Source organism: Budorcas taxicolor, chromosome 2 (genome assembly GCF_023091745.1).
Source record: "Budorcas taxicolor isolate Tak-1 chromosome 2, Takin1.1, whole genome shotgun sequence".
Classification (NCBI taxonomy): domain Eukaryota; kingdom Metazoa; phylum Chordata; class Mammalia; order Artiodactyla; family Bovidae; genus Budorcas; species Budorcas taxicolor.
In genome coordinates this window covers 48,601,712-48,614,068 of record NC_068911.1, presented here as the reverse complement: position 1 = coordinate 48,614,068, position 12,357 = coordinate 48,601,712, and the positions used below count along the sequence as shown (strand labels likewise).

The following is a 12,357-nucleotide window of genomic DNA, read 5'->3' as shown; positions in this document are numbered from 1 at the left end:
TGTAGTTCTGAGCTCAGAGAATATTTTTTAAGTTGGAAGAGCCTTTCCAGTAAATAACAATTCTGCGATTTTCCCTTTACTTCACTTTAAACTTACTAGGTTTCATGATGTGTATACATGAGTTTATGTATGCTTTTAAGCACAAAGCCATTGGTTTTGTAAGTTTTTAAAAGGTAGATAGTGTTTGACTTGTTTGTAAAGCAAAGACAAATATTTGTTTCTAGAGATTTAAGCTACTTAATGAGTTAGAGGCTTATGTGTTCTTGCTATATTTTCAGTATAAGTCCAAATTAATTAATTTATATACTACATACTTTTCATTGTTCTGTAATTTTAAAATTTTTTATAAAATGATGAATGTATTTGATGTTTCAGTTAGAAGAAAGGTTCTCTCTTGAAATTAACAAGATTTAAAATGCATGATAAAGTTACCGTGAATTATAGTTTGCCAATTGAACTATCACATAAAGGACCAGAAAAAGGAAATAAGCAATTACTTAAGTGAGAGGTTGGGAAAAAATGGGAGGAAATGTGGAAAATGGAGACATCATAATGTTAATTATTAAAATTAGTCATAACTTTCCTCTAGAGCATTTTATGATTTATTCATGTGATTATTAATTTTTGTGGTTTTCTTAATAACAATTACTTTTCCTTAATAACAATTACTTTCCTAGGGCATGGATTTCAGTCTTTTTAAGGAGGTCTTTGAGTCTTCCAAAATGGATTTCATTTTGTCTCATGCCGTGTACTGCAGGGATGTTCTAAAGCTGAAGAAAGGACAGAGGGCAGTGATCAGCAATGGAAGGGTGAGGATTTTGTCCTGAGACAAGGTTGCCTTCAAATTAAATTAGTGAACAGTCTTGGCAGCTTTCTTCTCTGAAGCTAGTAAACTCTTCAACAGAGCCACTTTTTCCAAAGGTGATTAGGGCTTATGCAGTGCTGATGATCATTACTGCCCCCTTGTTTCAAAGAAAGTTTGCTCATTTGGACACAAATGTCCTTTCATGAAACCTTCCTCCTGTTTAGTTTTGCCCTGCGATTGTGTAAGGTGGTGAGAGTGTGATTGCTCTCAGAACATAAATTCCTAAGACCTTTGATACATAAAGTGTTTGTCCTATGTGGGGATTAAGTTTATGGTTTGTGCAGTTTATGTGAACTTAATTGGTTTACGCTTAGAATACTTCATAAATATCTGCAGACGCGGAAATGAGGCTAGACAGACATACTAAACTTGAAACTCTTAGCACTTAGGGTGGAATCTCTGGTATCTACCACTGCATTTCTATTTGGCTTTTTTTTATTCAGTGAGAATTAATGAAAATGATATTGCTGTTTTATTCCAGAGTTTGCTTACTGTAAAAATAGTGTAAAATATTCAAGTCTACACTCTGTTGAGTGTGGAGGAATTGATAAGGGGATAGCCATATGAGTTGATTTGGCTTTTATTTTCACTTTTTTCATTGATTTAACTTAGGCATAAACGTGTTTTGGGTCTGTAAAGTGATTTGGTTTGTAAGGTGGCCTGAGGACAACCAAGGGCTTCTCTGCAGCCTGCTAATTCCAGCACTGACTACCCTGCTCTCTTTCACAGATCATTGGGCCACTGGAGGACAGTGAATTCTTTAATCAAGACGATTTCCACCTCCTGGAAAATATCATCTTAAAAACTTCAGGACAGAAAATCAAATCTCACATTCAGCAGCTTCGGGTAGAAGAAGATGTGTAAGTTTTGCCATAGAAGTTAATCAGTTCAAGTCATAGGGGCTCTGTTAATTGGACCTTCCTCATGCTTTAAAAAAAAAAAAAAGTTAAATATTTATTCTAAGATGTTTTATCTCTAGCTTTAAAATATAATAATTGTCTTCATTTCAGGTTTACTTATTTTTGCTTTCATTGAAATGAGTTAATTTTGCAGCAAGCTGTTTAAAGAACTGAATTCTCTCCATTTTGATTTTTTAAAAGTTTTTGATTGTGGAAAATTTCAAACATATGCAAAAGTAGAGGGGTGATTTTATTTCTTTGAAATACTTATGGAAAGACATACTTTTCCTCATTATCTCTATAATTACCCTTCAGTTTTATTTTCAGGAAAAAAAGGCAAATTAAGTGTTTCTTTTTCTGTATTTACTAATTATTGAATAATGAGTTTTTTGTTATATAGTCCAAAGGTGATGATGATGAGTTGATTATTATTGGTTCTTTATTGTTATTTTAATCCTTTTCAGTGTTATTACTCGCTTATGTATTTTAATAAGTTATTTCTCAAAGGAAGAAAAGTAATTATTTGACTGGTCTATGTACCTGCTGTGTAACTGAAGCTCATATTCATATTCACATGGTTTTTGGCATTAAATATCAAATAGATGTGTAATTGGAGGATGTATATTTATGTTTAATGTTGATGAACCGTGATACCTTTTTCCACAGAGGCTATACCGTTTTACTTTCTCATCAGTAATGTATAAGGGTTCTGGTTTCTCCACATCCTCATCAATGTTTGTTATTTTTAATTTTTTTATAATACCCATTCTAAATGGGTGTGGTATCTCCTTGTGGTTTGTCATACTCCCCTAACAATTAGTGATCTTGAACATCTTTTCGTGTGCTTAATAGACCCTTTGTCTATCTGGGAAAAATCTGTCCAAGTCCTTTGCTCATTTTTAATTATTTATTTTGTTGATGAGTTGTAGGAATTCGTTTATATTCTGGATATCAATCCTGTATAGCTGTGTGATATGCGGATGTTTGTTCCCCACTCCATGGATTGACTTTTCACACTCCTAATAGTGTTCTTTGATGCATAGTTTGAGGATATAGAATTTTGAAGTTTTTCTGTTTTTTTCTTTTCTTCATCTATTTCATCACAGCATGATGTTGCAGAGTTCAAGATGCATGTCTTAGTGTTGACTTTGATAGCTACCAAAGCAGCCTCTTTGCCAAGTTTTATGTGATATGAGAAGGAATCTTTTTTCATCTCAGCCAAACTGGGGTCACAGATAAAGAGGTTTTGTTCTTCCTCATTTGGTGCTCCTTGTTTTAGCCTATGAAATGCCTCCTGGATACAGGCCAGGAGCTAACCTATGACTTGAGGCCACTGTGTCACAGGCATGGGCTTGATGTGCTCCTTGGACCACTCCTTCTCTGTCTCTGGAGCCTGTGGCGAGCCCCTTGGAGTCCCTGCGGACTGTATAATTGCCAGACTCTGCACAAAAGGCTTGTCTTTAAGCAGCCAGAGAGGGACTGGGTGGGTGCTGGGTGGATATAGACAAGTAAGGTAGCTTTGGGCTTCCTTGGCAGCTCAGTTGGTAAAGAATCTGCCTGCAATACAGGAGACCCCTGGTTCCATTCCTGGGTCGCAAGATCTGCTGGAGAAGGGATAGGCTATCTGTTCCAATATTCTTGGACTTTCCTTGTGGCTCAGCTGGTAAAGAATCCGCCTGCGATGTGGGAAACCTGGGTTCGATCCCTGGGTTGGGAAGATCACCTGGAGAAGGGAAAGGGTACCCACTCCAGTATTCTTGTTTAGAGAATTCCATGGACTGTATAGTCCATGGGTTGACAAAGAGTTGGACACAACTGAGCAACTTTCTCTTTCCCTTTCACTTTCAGGGTAGTTATGGGGGTGCCAAAAGATTGATACTAAAACTTTTAGGGTTTTCAGAGTGACCTTGCTTGCCTAAGGTTTTCCTTAGTGCTAGAACTGCTCCACCTTGGAGTGGCCCCTTGTGACAGCCACAGCTTTCATGCCCGACCCAGACCTGCAGCTAAGAGGCCATCCTCAGCTCCCTAAACCTCAGTTGTGACCTCTTTGATCAGGGAGCTCATCCCAGGCCACGTTAGTGTCTCGACGTATTTTGTGACAATGTTGACACATCACAGGAAACAGATGACCTGTTTTATTTTGTTTTCAGAGTTAGTATTGAGAAGTACCAGGGGATATAATTTGATATAGTTGTTTGGTTCAGTGAGAGAATGGATGGGCTTGATTCTAGTTCAAATATATTCACAAATATATTTTAACATTCTTAGAATTCAATCCTTGGTTCAGCAGACTAGAGCATTCTTTTTCAGTCTCATGATTTAGTACAAAATCTTCCTTGGTTAGAGATCAAGTTAGGAGGGGTGGGAAACGTGGAAATGCTTTTCTAAGTTGTTTACTGTAATGTTGATTGTAATAGTGTAATAGATAATGATGTATTCATAAATATAATACTATGCAGTTATTGAAAATATTGATGTACCCCAACAAAATAATGTTTGTAATGTATTATTAAATGAAAAATTAGGTTACCAAATAATTTAGTACCACTTTTGTGTGTGTGTGTGTGTGTATATATATATATATTTTATAATATAGAAGAATTATGAACTGAAATGTTTTCAACACTTATTTCTTAAATATGCTATTATTGTGTGTATCTCCATTTTCTCCTTATATATTTTTTTCCTGAATGATTTTTGGTAAATTGTGACTCTAATGATCATAAAAAGTAATAAAGTTATTTAGAAGAGAGTGAGGGAGACATAAATGACACTGGCAGCCTGCTCTGGGCCAGGCTCTGAGCTAGGTGCTTTATTTGTATGTTTAGCCAGTGCTGGTTTTACAAGAGCCACTCCAAGTAGGTGTTACCTCCATTTCACATATGGAAAAATCAACACTTACTGCCGGGCTATAAAACTAATCAGTGACATAGATCTGTAGTTTTTTTTCTCATGCCTATTGGTACAAAGTTAATTTCTTCAAACCATGTCGTTGGCAGTCAGTACGTAGGTTGATTGTAACAGCTGGGAAACCTTCAGTCAGAGAGATGCTAAATTTTCACCAACCAATCTTTCAGGGCCAGTGACTTGGTAATGAAGGTGGACGCCCTCCTGTCGGCGCAACCAAAAGGAGATGCAAGAATCGAATACCAGTTTTTCGAAGACAGACACAGGTATAGAATCAGTGTTGAATGTATGCATAGTTTTGTTTTCCTCAGCTGCTTTTCTGCCATTTAGAGTGTATTTGTAAGTGTGATATGTGGCTTTCATATATGTTTATACTCATACATAGAACTCATAACAGAGCTCAGTTGCATAAAAGTTGACATTTATTTCTAAATCAGTTTAGTTCTGAATACACGCCTTGAGAAAACAGAGCATTTAATAAAGCAGATCAGCTTAATTTTATGATATTAAAGAATAAACAGTTGTTAGACCACATGTCTCTTCACCATTTTTTGAAACCTGTCGTGTTTTCAATAAAATAAAAATAAGTGTAGCATTATAAGGAAGTCTTTTGTCATCTGTCTTTTTGTCTCTTGTTTTCCAGTTTTTTATTTTGAAAAGTTTCAAACTTGGAGAATAGTTGAAAGACTATTACATTGAACACCCAAATATCTTTAACCTAGATTCACCAATTATTGACATTGTGCCACATTTATCCATATGTGTGTGGATGTATGGTATATATTTGCATACAAACGTAATGTGCATTCACATTTTTGGCAACCATTCAGTTCAGTTCAGTCACTCAGTCGTGTCCGACTCTTGTGACCCCATGGACAGCAGCATGCCAGGCCTCCCTGTCCATCACCAATTCCTGGAGTTCACCAAAACTCATGTCCATTGAGTCAGTGATGCCATCCAACCATCCTCTGTCATCCTCTTTTCCTCCCACCTTCAATCTTTCCCAGCATCAGGGTCTTTCCAAATGAATCAGCTCAATGCATCATGTGGCCAAAGTAAGGAGTTTCAGCTTCAACATCAGTCCTTCCAATGATCACTCAGGAATGATCTCCTTTAGGATGGACTGGTTGGATCTCCTTGCAGTCCAAGGGACTCTCAAGAGTCTTCTCCAACACCACAGTTCAAAAGCATCAGTTCTTAAGTGCTCAGCTTTCTTTATAGTCCAACTCGTGAGAGTCTCACATACATGACTACTGGAAAAACCATAGCTTTGACTAGACAGACCTTTGTTGGCAAAGTAATGTCTCTGCTTTTTAATAGGCTGTCTAACAACTTTTCTTCCAAGGAGTAAGCGTCTTTTAATTTCATAGCTGCAGTCGCCATCTGCAGTGATTTTGGAGCCCCAAGAAATAAAGTCTGACACTGTTTCCACTGTTTCTCCATCTATTTGCCATGAAATGATGGGACCGGATGCCATGATCTTCGTTTTCTGAATGTTGAGCTTTAACTTTTCACTCTCTTCTTTCACTTTCATCAAGAGGCTCTTTAGTTTTTCTTCATTTTCTGCGATGAGGGTGGTGTCATCTGCATGTCTGAGGTTATTGATATTTCTCCCGACAATCTTTATTCCAGCTTGTGCTTGTAAACATTGTTATATATCATGCATTAATTCTCTGGCATCTGTTTCCTGAGTACTGGCAGTATCTCCAGCAATTTAAATCACTGGCATACCTCAGCAATTTAACCTTGATAAAGCAATGTTATGTAATATCAGTCCATTTTCTGATTTCTCCGAAGCCCAGTAATGACCTTTTACAACTGTTTGTTGTTTTGGTCCAGCTCACACATTGCAGTCAGTTATTGTGTCTCTGTAGTCTCTTCTAAGGTAGAACAGTTTGAGGGTTTTTTGTATTTGTTTTTGTCACTCTTTTATAACATTGACTCTGAGGAGTCCAGGCCAGTTGTCTTGTGGAATGTCCCACAATCTGGGTTGTTTTCTCATGATTAGATTTAAGGTTAAATTGTCTTTAGGAAGAACTCCTACAGTTGATGTATGCAGCACTTACTTTACCAGTCAAGTGTATATCTTTTTGCACATCAGAATCACCAGAGGCTTTAGCTGCAGAAGCCTGCACACTACTCTTCTATGATTTTGATTTAATTAGTTTAGAGTAGATTGGACTTTGGTTAATTGACCTATGCTTTCTCACAGTCAGTCCTTGTGGGGATAAAATTTGAACAGACTATTTGCCGTAAAAATATTTGTTTAATTATGACTCTCATGTCTATGAGTGGCATTAATTCTTAAGAAATTTCCAGCTGTGATACAGACTGATTGTGAGAAGTTCTTCATAGCTTGAAAGCCATCTAAAAGTCTAGCAATAAGGAATGGCTTAAGTAAACTACAGCAGGTTCACTTGGCACATTGAAGATTATTTCTTTTTCAGGGTATTATTGTATAACAACATGGAAAAATCTTTATAATAATTACAATTTCTGGGGGAAGGAATGAAGTCATTATAAGGTTGCTGATATCTTGTAGGTGCATCTGATCTTTATATGGGCATATAAGGAGGACTGTATAGAAATATGTCATACAGTGGTTGAGTTGGGATGGTGAGATTTTATGATTATTTCCTGTTTCTCTCTTTTGCAAATTTCTTGTAATGTTCTTAAATTTCTTTTACTATTTAAAAACATCAATTTCTTCTCTCCTTACAACCTTCTTGCCAAGAAATAAAAATTGGCATAATGTTCCTTAACTGTTAAAAACAAGCATCAGAAACTTTTAGAGGGTTTTGCAAACTTTGAGGTAAACATAATCACATAGTTGACCACCATGTAACCTTATTGTTTGAGATCTAAAGTTTTTTGGAAAATGCTAAGAGATTTGATTAGTTGTATTGGATGTATTGCCTTCCTGCCCCCACCCCTCCAGATTAATGTTTTATCTTGTTGATCTCTGTAGTGCAATTAAACTGAAACCCAAGGAAGGGGAGACGTACTTTGATGTTGTGGCTGTCATTGACCCTGTCACCAGAGAAGCACAGAGACTTGCCCCATTGCTTTTGGTAGGTACAGCTGCAGAGGCAATGCCCGTGTTTTGTCCTAATGATAGGTAAGTGTGATTTTGATTGTGCACTAGAGCTGTGATTTCTAGGGATTTACCCCGTGCAGAATTTATAGGATTTATTATCTTTGTGTTTTTTCTTGAGATACACATTTCTGAAGAGAAAATGTAAACATTTTGTCTCGAGTATCAGTCACTTTGTAGGAAAAATTTTTGTTTTGTCATCTGATTTCTTCTTTTAGGTTTTAACTCAGCTGATCAACATGAATCTAAGAGTATTCATGAACTGCCAATCTAAACTTTCCGACATGCCGTTAAAAAGGTAAAGCCAACTGGCTAAGAAATCAACCCTTGGAAAAAATTGCACTCAGTCTGAAAGCTAAAAATTGAATGTAAAAGATCAAAGGGATTTATGTATGGACATTATGTTTAGAAAAAAAATCACTTACTGAAGTTTTGCTAAATTTCTAAGAACTAATCAAGAGTTTGAAGAACTTAGTATGAGTGCGGAAGCTAGGGGCACAAGCTTTTCCCCTCCCCACAAAATGCAGGAAGGAATGACCTCCCCCGCAACCCCACCTCCCCTGCTCTCCTTGCATCTTCAGCAACCACAGGACATATAGTTAGGGCAAGAGATGGTTTTGGAAACACTTTCTTACTGTGGAAGGAAGGTCTTCCAAATCTAGTTTGTCTTAAGTCACTTGTTTACCTGTGTAGATGTGTATAAGCTCAAAGGTTGTGGTTGCATTAAAAAAACAGTTTAACACCTTTTCTTTTCCATTTCAGCTTTTACCGTTATGTCTTGGAACCAGAGATTTCTTTTACTTCGGACGGTAGTTTTACTAAGGGGCCAATAGCAAAATTTTTGGATATGCCACAGTCTCCTCTGTTCACTCTGAACTTGAACACACCTGAGAGTTGGATGGTAGAGTCTGTCAGAACACCATATGACCTTGATAATATTTATTTAGAAGAGGTAAGAGTATCATTGCTTCCCAGTATTTAATTCCACATAACCCTGTTGAAGATGTTGTTATGGTAGTCTCTGATAATCTCCCTACAGTCTAGGGGTGCTTCTGAAACAGTAGTGTTCAAGTAACAGCCTCGTTGAGATCGATGTCACATACCATAAAATTCACCCTTTTAAAGTATACAGCTCAGTAATTTTAGTATATTCACAGAGTTGTGCAGCCATCACCACTATCTAACTTCAGAAAATTTTCAACACCCCTAAAACTAACTCCATTCAGTTCAGTTCAGTTCAGTTGCTCAGTCGTGTCCAACTCGGCAGCCCCATGGACAGCAGCACGCCAGGCCTCCCTGTCCATCACCAACTCCCGGAGTTTACTCAAACTCATGTCCATTGAGTCAGTGATGCCATCCAACCATCTCATCCTCTGTCGTCCCCTTTTCCCCCCGCCTTCCATCTTTCCTAGCACCAGGGCCTTTAATGAGTCAGTTCTTCACATCAGGTGGCCAAAGTATTGGAGTTTCAGCTTCAGCATCAGTCCTTCCAATGAATATTCAGGACTGATTTCCTTTAGGATGGACTGGTTGGATCTCCTTGCAGTCCAAGGGACTCTCAAGAGTCTTCTCCAACACCACAGTTCAAAAACATCAATTCTTCGGCGCTTAGCTTTCTTTGTAGTCCAACTCTCACATCCATACATGACCACTGGAAAAACCATAGCCTTGACTAGACTAACTCCATACTCATGAGTAATCACCCCCAATTCCCCTTGCCCTCTGACAACCACTAATCTATTTTCTGTCACTTTTTTGTGACTGGCTTCTTTCACTTAAATTGTTTTCAAGGTTCATTCATATTTTGGCATTTATTAGTACTTTATTCATTTTTATTGCCAGATAGTATTCCATTGTATGGATATTCTATGTTTTATTTAGTATTTATTATATCCACTGTGTGGCTGTATCACGTATAGACATTTGGGTTGTTTCTGCTTTTAGACCATTATGAATAATGCTGCTATGAGCATTTGTACATAAGTTTTTATAGATATGCTTTTCTTTCTCTTGAATATATACATAGGAGTGGGATTGCTGGATCAGATGGTAATTTTATGTTTAACTTTTCAAGGGATTGGCAAACTGCTTTCCAGAGTGATTTGCCCTAATAACAAATGACATTGAACATTTTTTCATGTGTGTTTATTGGCCATTTGTGTATCTCCTTTGGAGAAATGTTTATTCAAATCCTTTAAAAATTGACTCATCTTTTAATTGTTGAATTGTAAGAGTTCTTTTTATATTCTAGATACAAGTCCCTTATCACATGTATGCCTCACATATGTTTTCTCCCATTTTATATGTTGTCTTTTCACTTTTTTGATGGTGTCCTTTGAAGCATATAAGTTTCTAATCTTCTTGAAGTCTAATTTTCCTATTTTTTCTTTTATCACTTATGCTTCTGGAGTTATATCTAAGAAACCATTGTTTAGTCCCAGATCACAAGGGTTTACACCAGTGTTTTCTTTTGAACTTTCGCAATTTAAAACTCTTAATTTTTGAAAACTCTTTATTTCCTTGATACATTTGGAGTTACTTCTTTGTATATGGTGCCAGGTAGCGTTCCAGCTTTGTTCTTTGTATGTGGCTATACAGTTGTCCAAGCGCTATTTGTTTTAAAAACCTATTCTTTCCACATTAAGTGGTCTTTGTGCCTTTGTCAGAAATCAGTTAACCCTAATGTGAAGGTTTAATTTTGGGCTGTCAGTTCTAGTCCGTTGATCTACGTGTCTGTCCTTGGGCTAGTACCACATTGTCTTGTTTACTGAAGCTTTGTAGTAAGTTTTCAAATTAGAAAGTGTGAATTTTCCAGTTTTTTTTTTTTTTCAATGTAGTTAATGGCTATTGTGGGTTCTTTGCATTTTGAAATCAGCTTATTAATATCTTCAGAAAAAGCTGCTGTGATTTTAATAAGAATTTCATTAAATCACTAAGTCAATTTAGAGAGTATTGCCTTCTTAACAGTATTAAGTGTTCTGAACCATGAATATGGGATCTCTTTCTGATTATATAGGTCTTTAATTTCTTTCAACAATGTTTTGTAGTTCTTAGTATACAAGCCTATATAAGACCATATCATCTGCAAATAGAGTTTTACTTCTTTCTTTCCAATGTGATGCCTTTTATATAATTTTCTTAATGCATTGGAAAAATTTTAAATTACTGATTCAATCTCTTGCTGTAGGTCTGTTTAGATTTTCTGTTTTGTCTTGAGTCAGTTTTCAAAGTTTGTGTATCTTAGGAGTGTATCCATTCTATCTAGGTTATCTAATTTGTTGGCATACAGTTTTTCATAGAATTTTCTAAAATTTAAATTTTCTAAAATTTAAATTTACTTGATTTCAATAAGTTGGCTCTTTTTCTCTTGGTCAGTCTAGCTAAAAGTTTGGCCATTTGTTGATATTTGTGAAAAACAAGCCTTTGGTTTCATTGCCTTTTTTTTCTTTTCTTTCTGTATAACTGTATTTGGAGTCCCTAAGGTAATTAGTCCTTTTCCCCTAACCCATTTTCAAAGATAGTTCAGTTTCATTTCACTTATGTCTCTTACCAGCCCTCACTCTATGCCTAAAGGAACTGAAAGACATGGGCTTTACCTCCAGGGACCGGATAGTGCCTCAGAGCGGCCTTCCTTTTTAAACCATTTGCCATTGTGTCTGCCCGGAATATCTCCTGTCACGGTTTAACCCTGTTTTCTGGTCCTGGCTTCTTGGGAATTAGGAGACTGAAAACTTGAGCAGAGTTACCAAAGGACTTTGCAGAATTCTTTTCGTGAGGTTGAATAACTAGTTTCTTAAAGAAGAATCCCTGTGCTTACTTCAGCGGCACATACACTAAAACTGGAAGAAGAATCCTTTAGGTCTAAGCTGATTGAAGCAGAAAGAGAATGTGTGTGTGTGTGTGTCTGTGTGTGTGTGTGTGTGTGTGTGTGTGTGTATGTACACATAGGTACACACTTGCCCTTTCCCAATCCTATCCACCATATTTTTAACAAATAAAGAATACAGTTTTTGCCCTTGAGGAACTAACTTTTGTTGAAGAAATTATAGAATGGCCACAAAAAAGCACGAAGGAACATTGCACAGAAGTATAGAATCAAATGCAAAGCAGATTTCTTCCATATTTCCCAGAGTTTTTGCTGTTCTTTTTTAGGCTTCCTCCAGTTTCTCTGCATTCCATTGAAAACACAGAGCCTGAGACTTCTGAGCATGTGGGGGTTTCCCTCTTACCTCTTAATATTATACTTTTGGAATTTAGTATTGCAGTAACATGTTAAGCTCCAAATAGTTCCATTGTTAGCATTAGATAAGGCTATAAAACCAAGCCTGAACTAGCCTGGGATAGAAACTCTTTAATTATTAGTTTGGTGCAAGCATAATTATGATTTTGGGCCACGAATTTTAAATCACTATAACAAGGCTCAAACACATCTTTATTAATCAGAATAAGAACATTACAATTAACATGCTTTTGCCAATGAGAAATAAATTTGTTTAATCTTGTAGCATAAAAATTCATGATTTGAGGTTTGATGAACTCATGGAAAGCATTTTCTGCCTCCTGTTCATTGTGGAAGCGTTTTCCATGCATAA

The 12,357-nt window shown here is 36.7% G+C and overlaps 1 protein-coding gene across 1 annotated transcript in view; it reads left to right on the top strand.

Annotated features, from left to right (window-relative positions):
- The window catches only part of UGGT1 (UDP-glucose glycoprotein glucosyltransferase 1), a 109,630-nt gene that overhangs the window by 73,811 nt on the left and 23,462 nt on the right, over positions 1-12,357 (top strand). The window contains exons 24-29 of the mRNA XM_052657570.1: positions 678-809; positions 1,595-1,725; positions 4,842-4,937; positions 7,640-7,742; positions 7,984-8,063; positions 8,528-8,717. Coding sequence (XP_052513530.1) covers positions 678-809; positions 1,595-1,725; positions 4,842-4,937; positions 7,640-7,742; positions 7,984-8,063; positions 8,528-8,717 — 732 coding nt within the window. The remainder of the gene's footprint in view (positions 1-677; positions 810-1,594; positions 1,726-4,841; positions 4,938-7,639; positions 7,743-7,983; positions 8,064-8,527; positions 8,718-12,357) is intronic.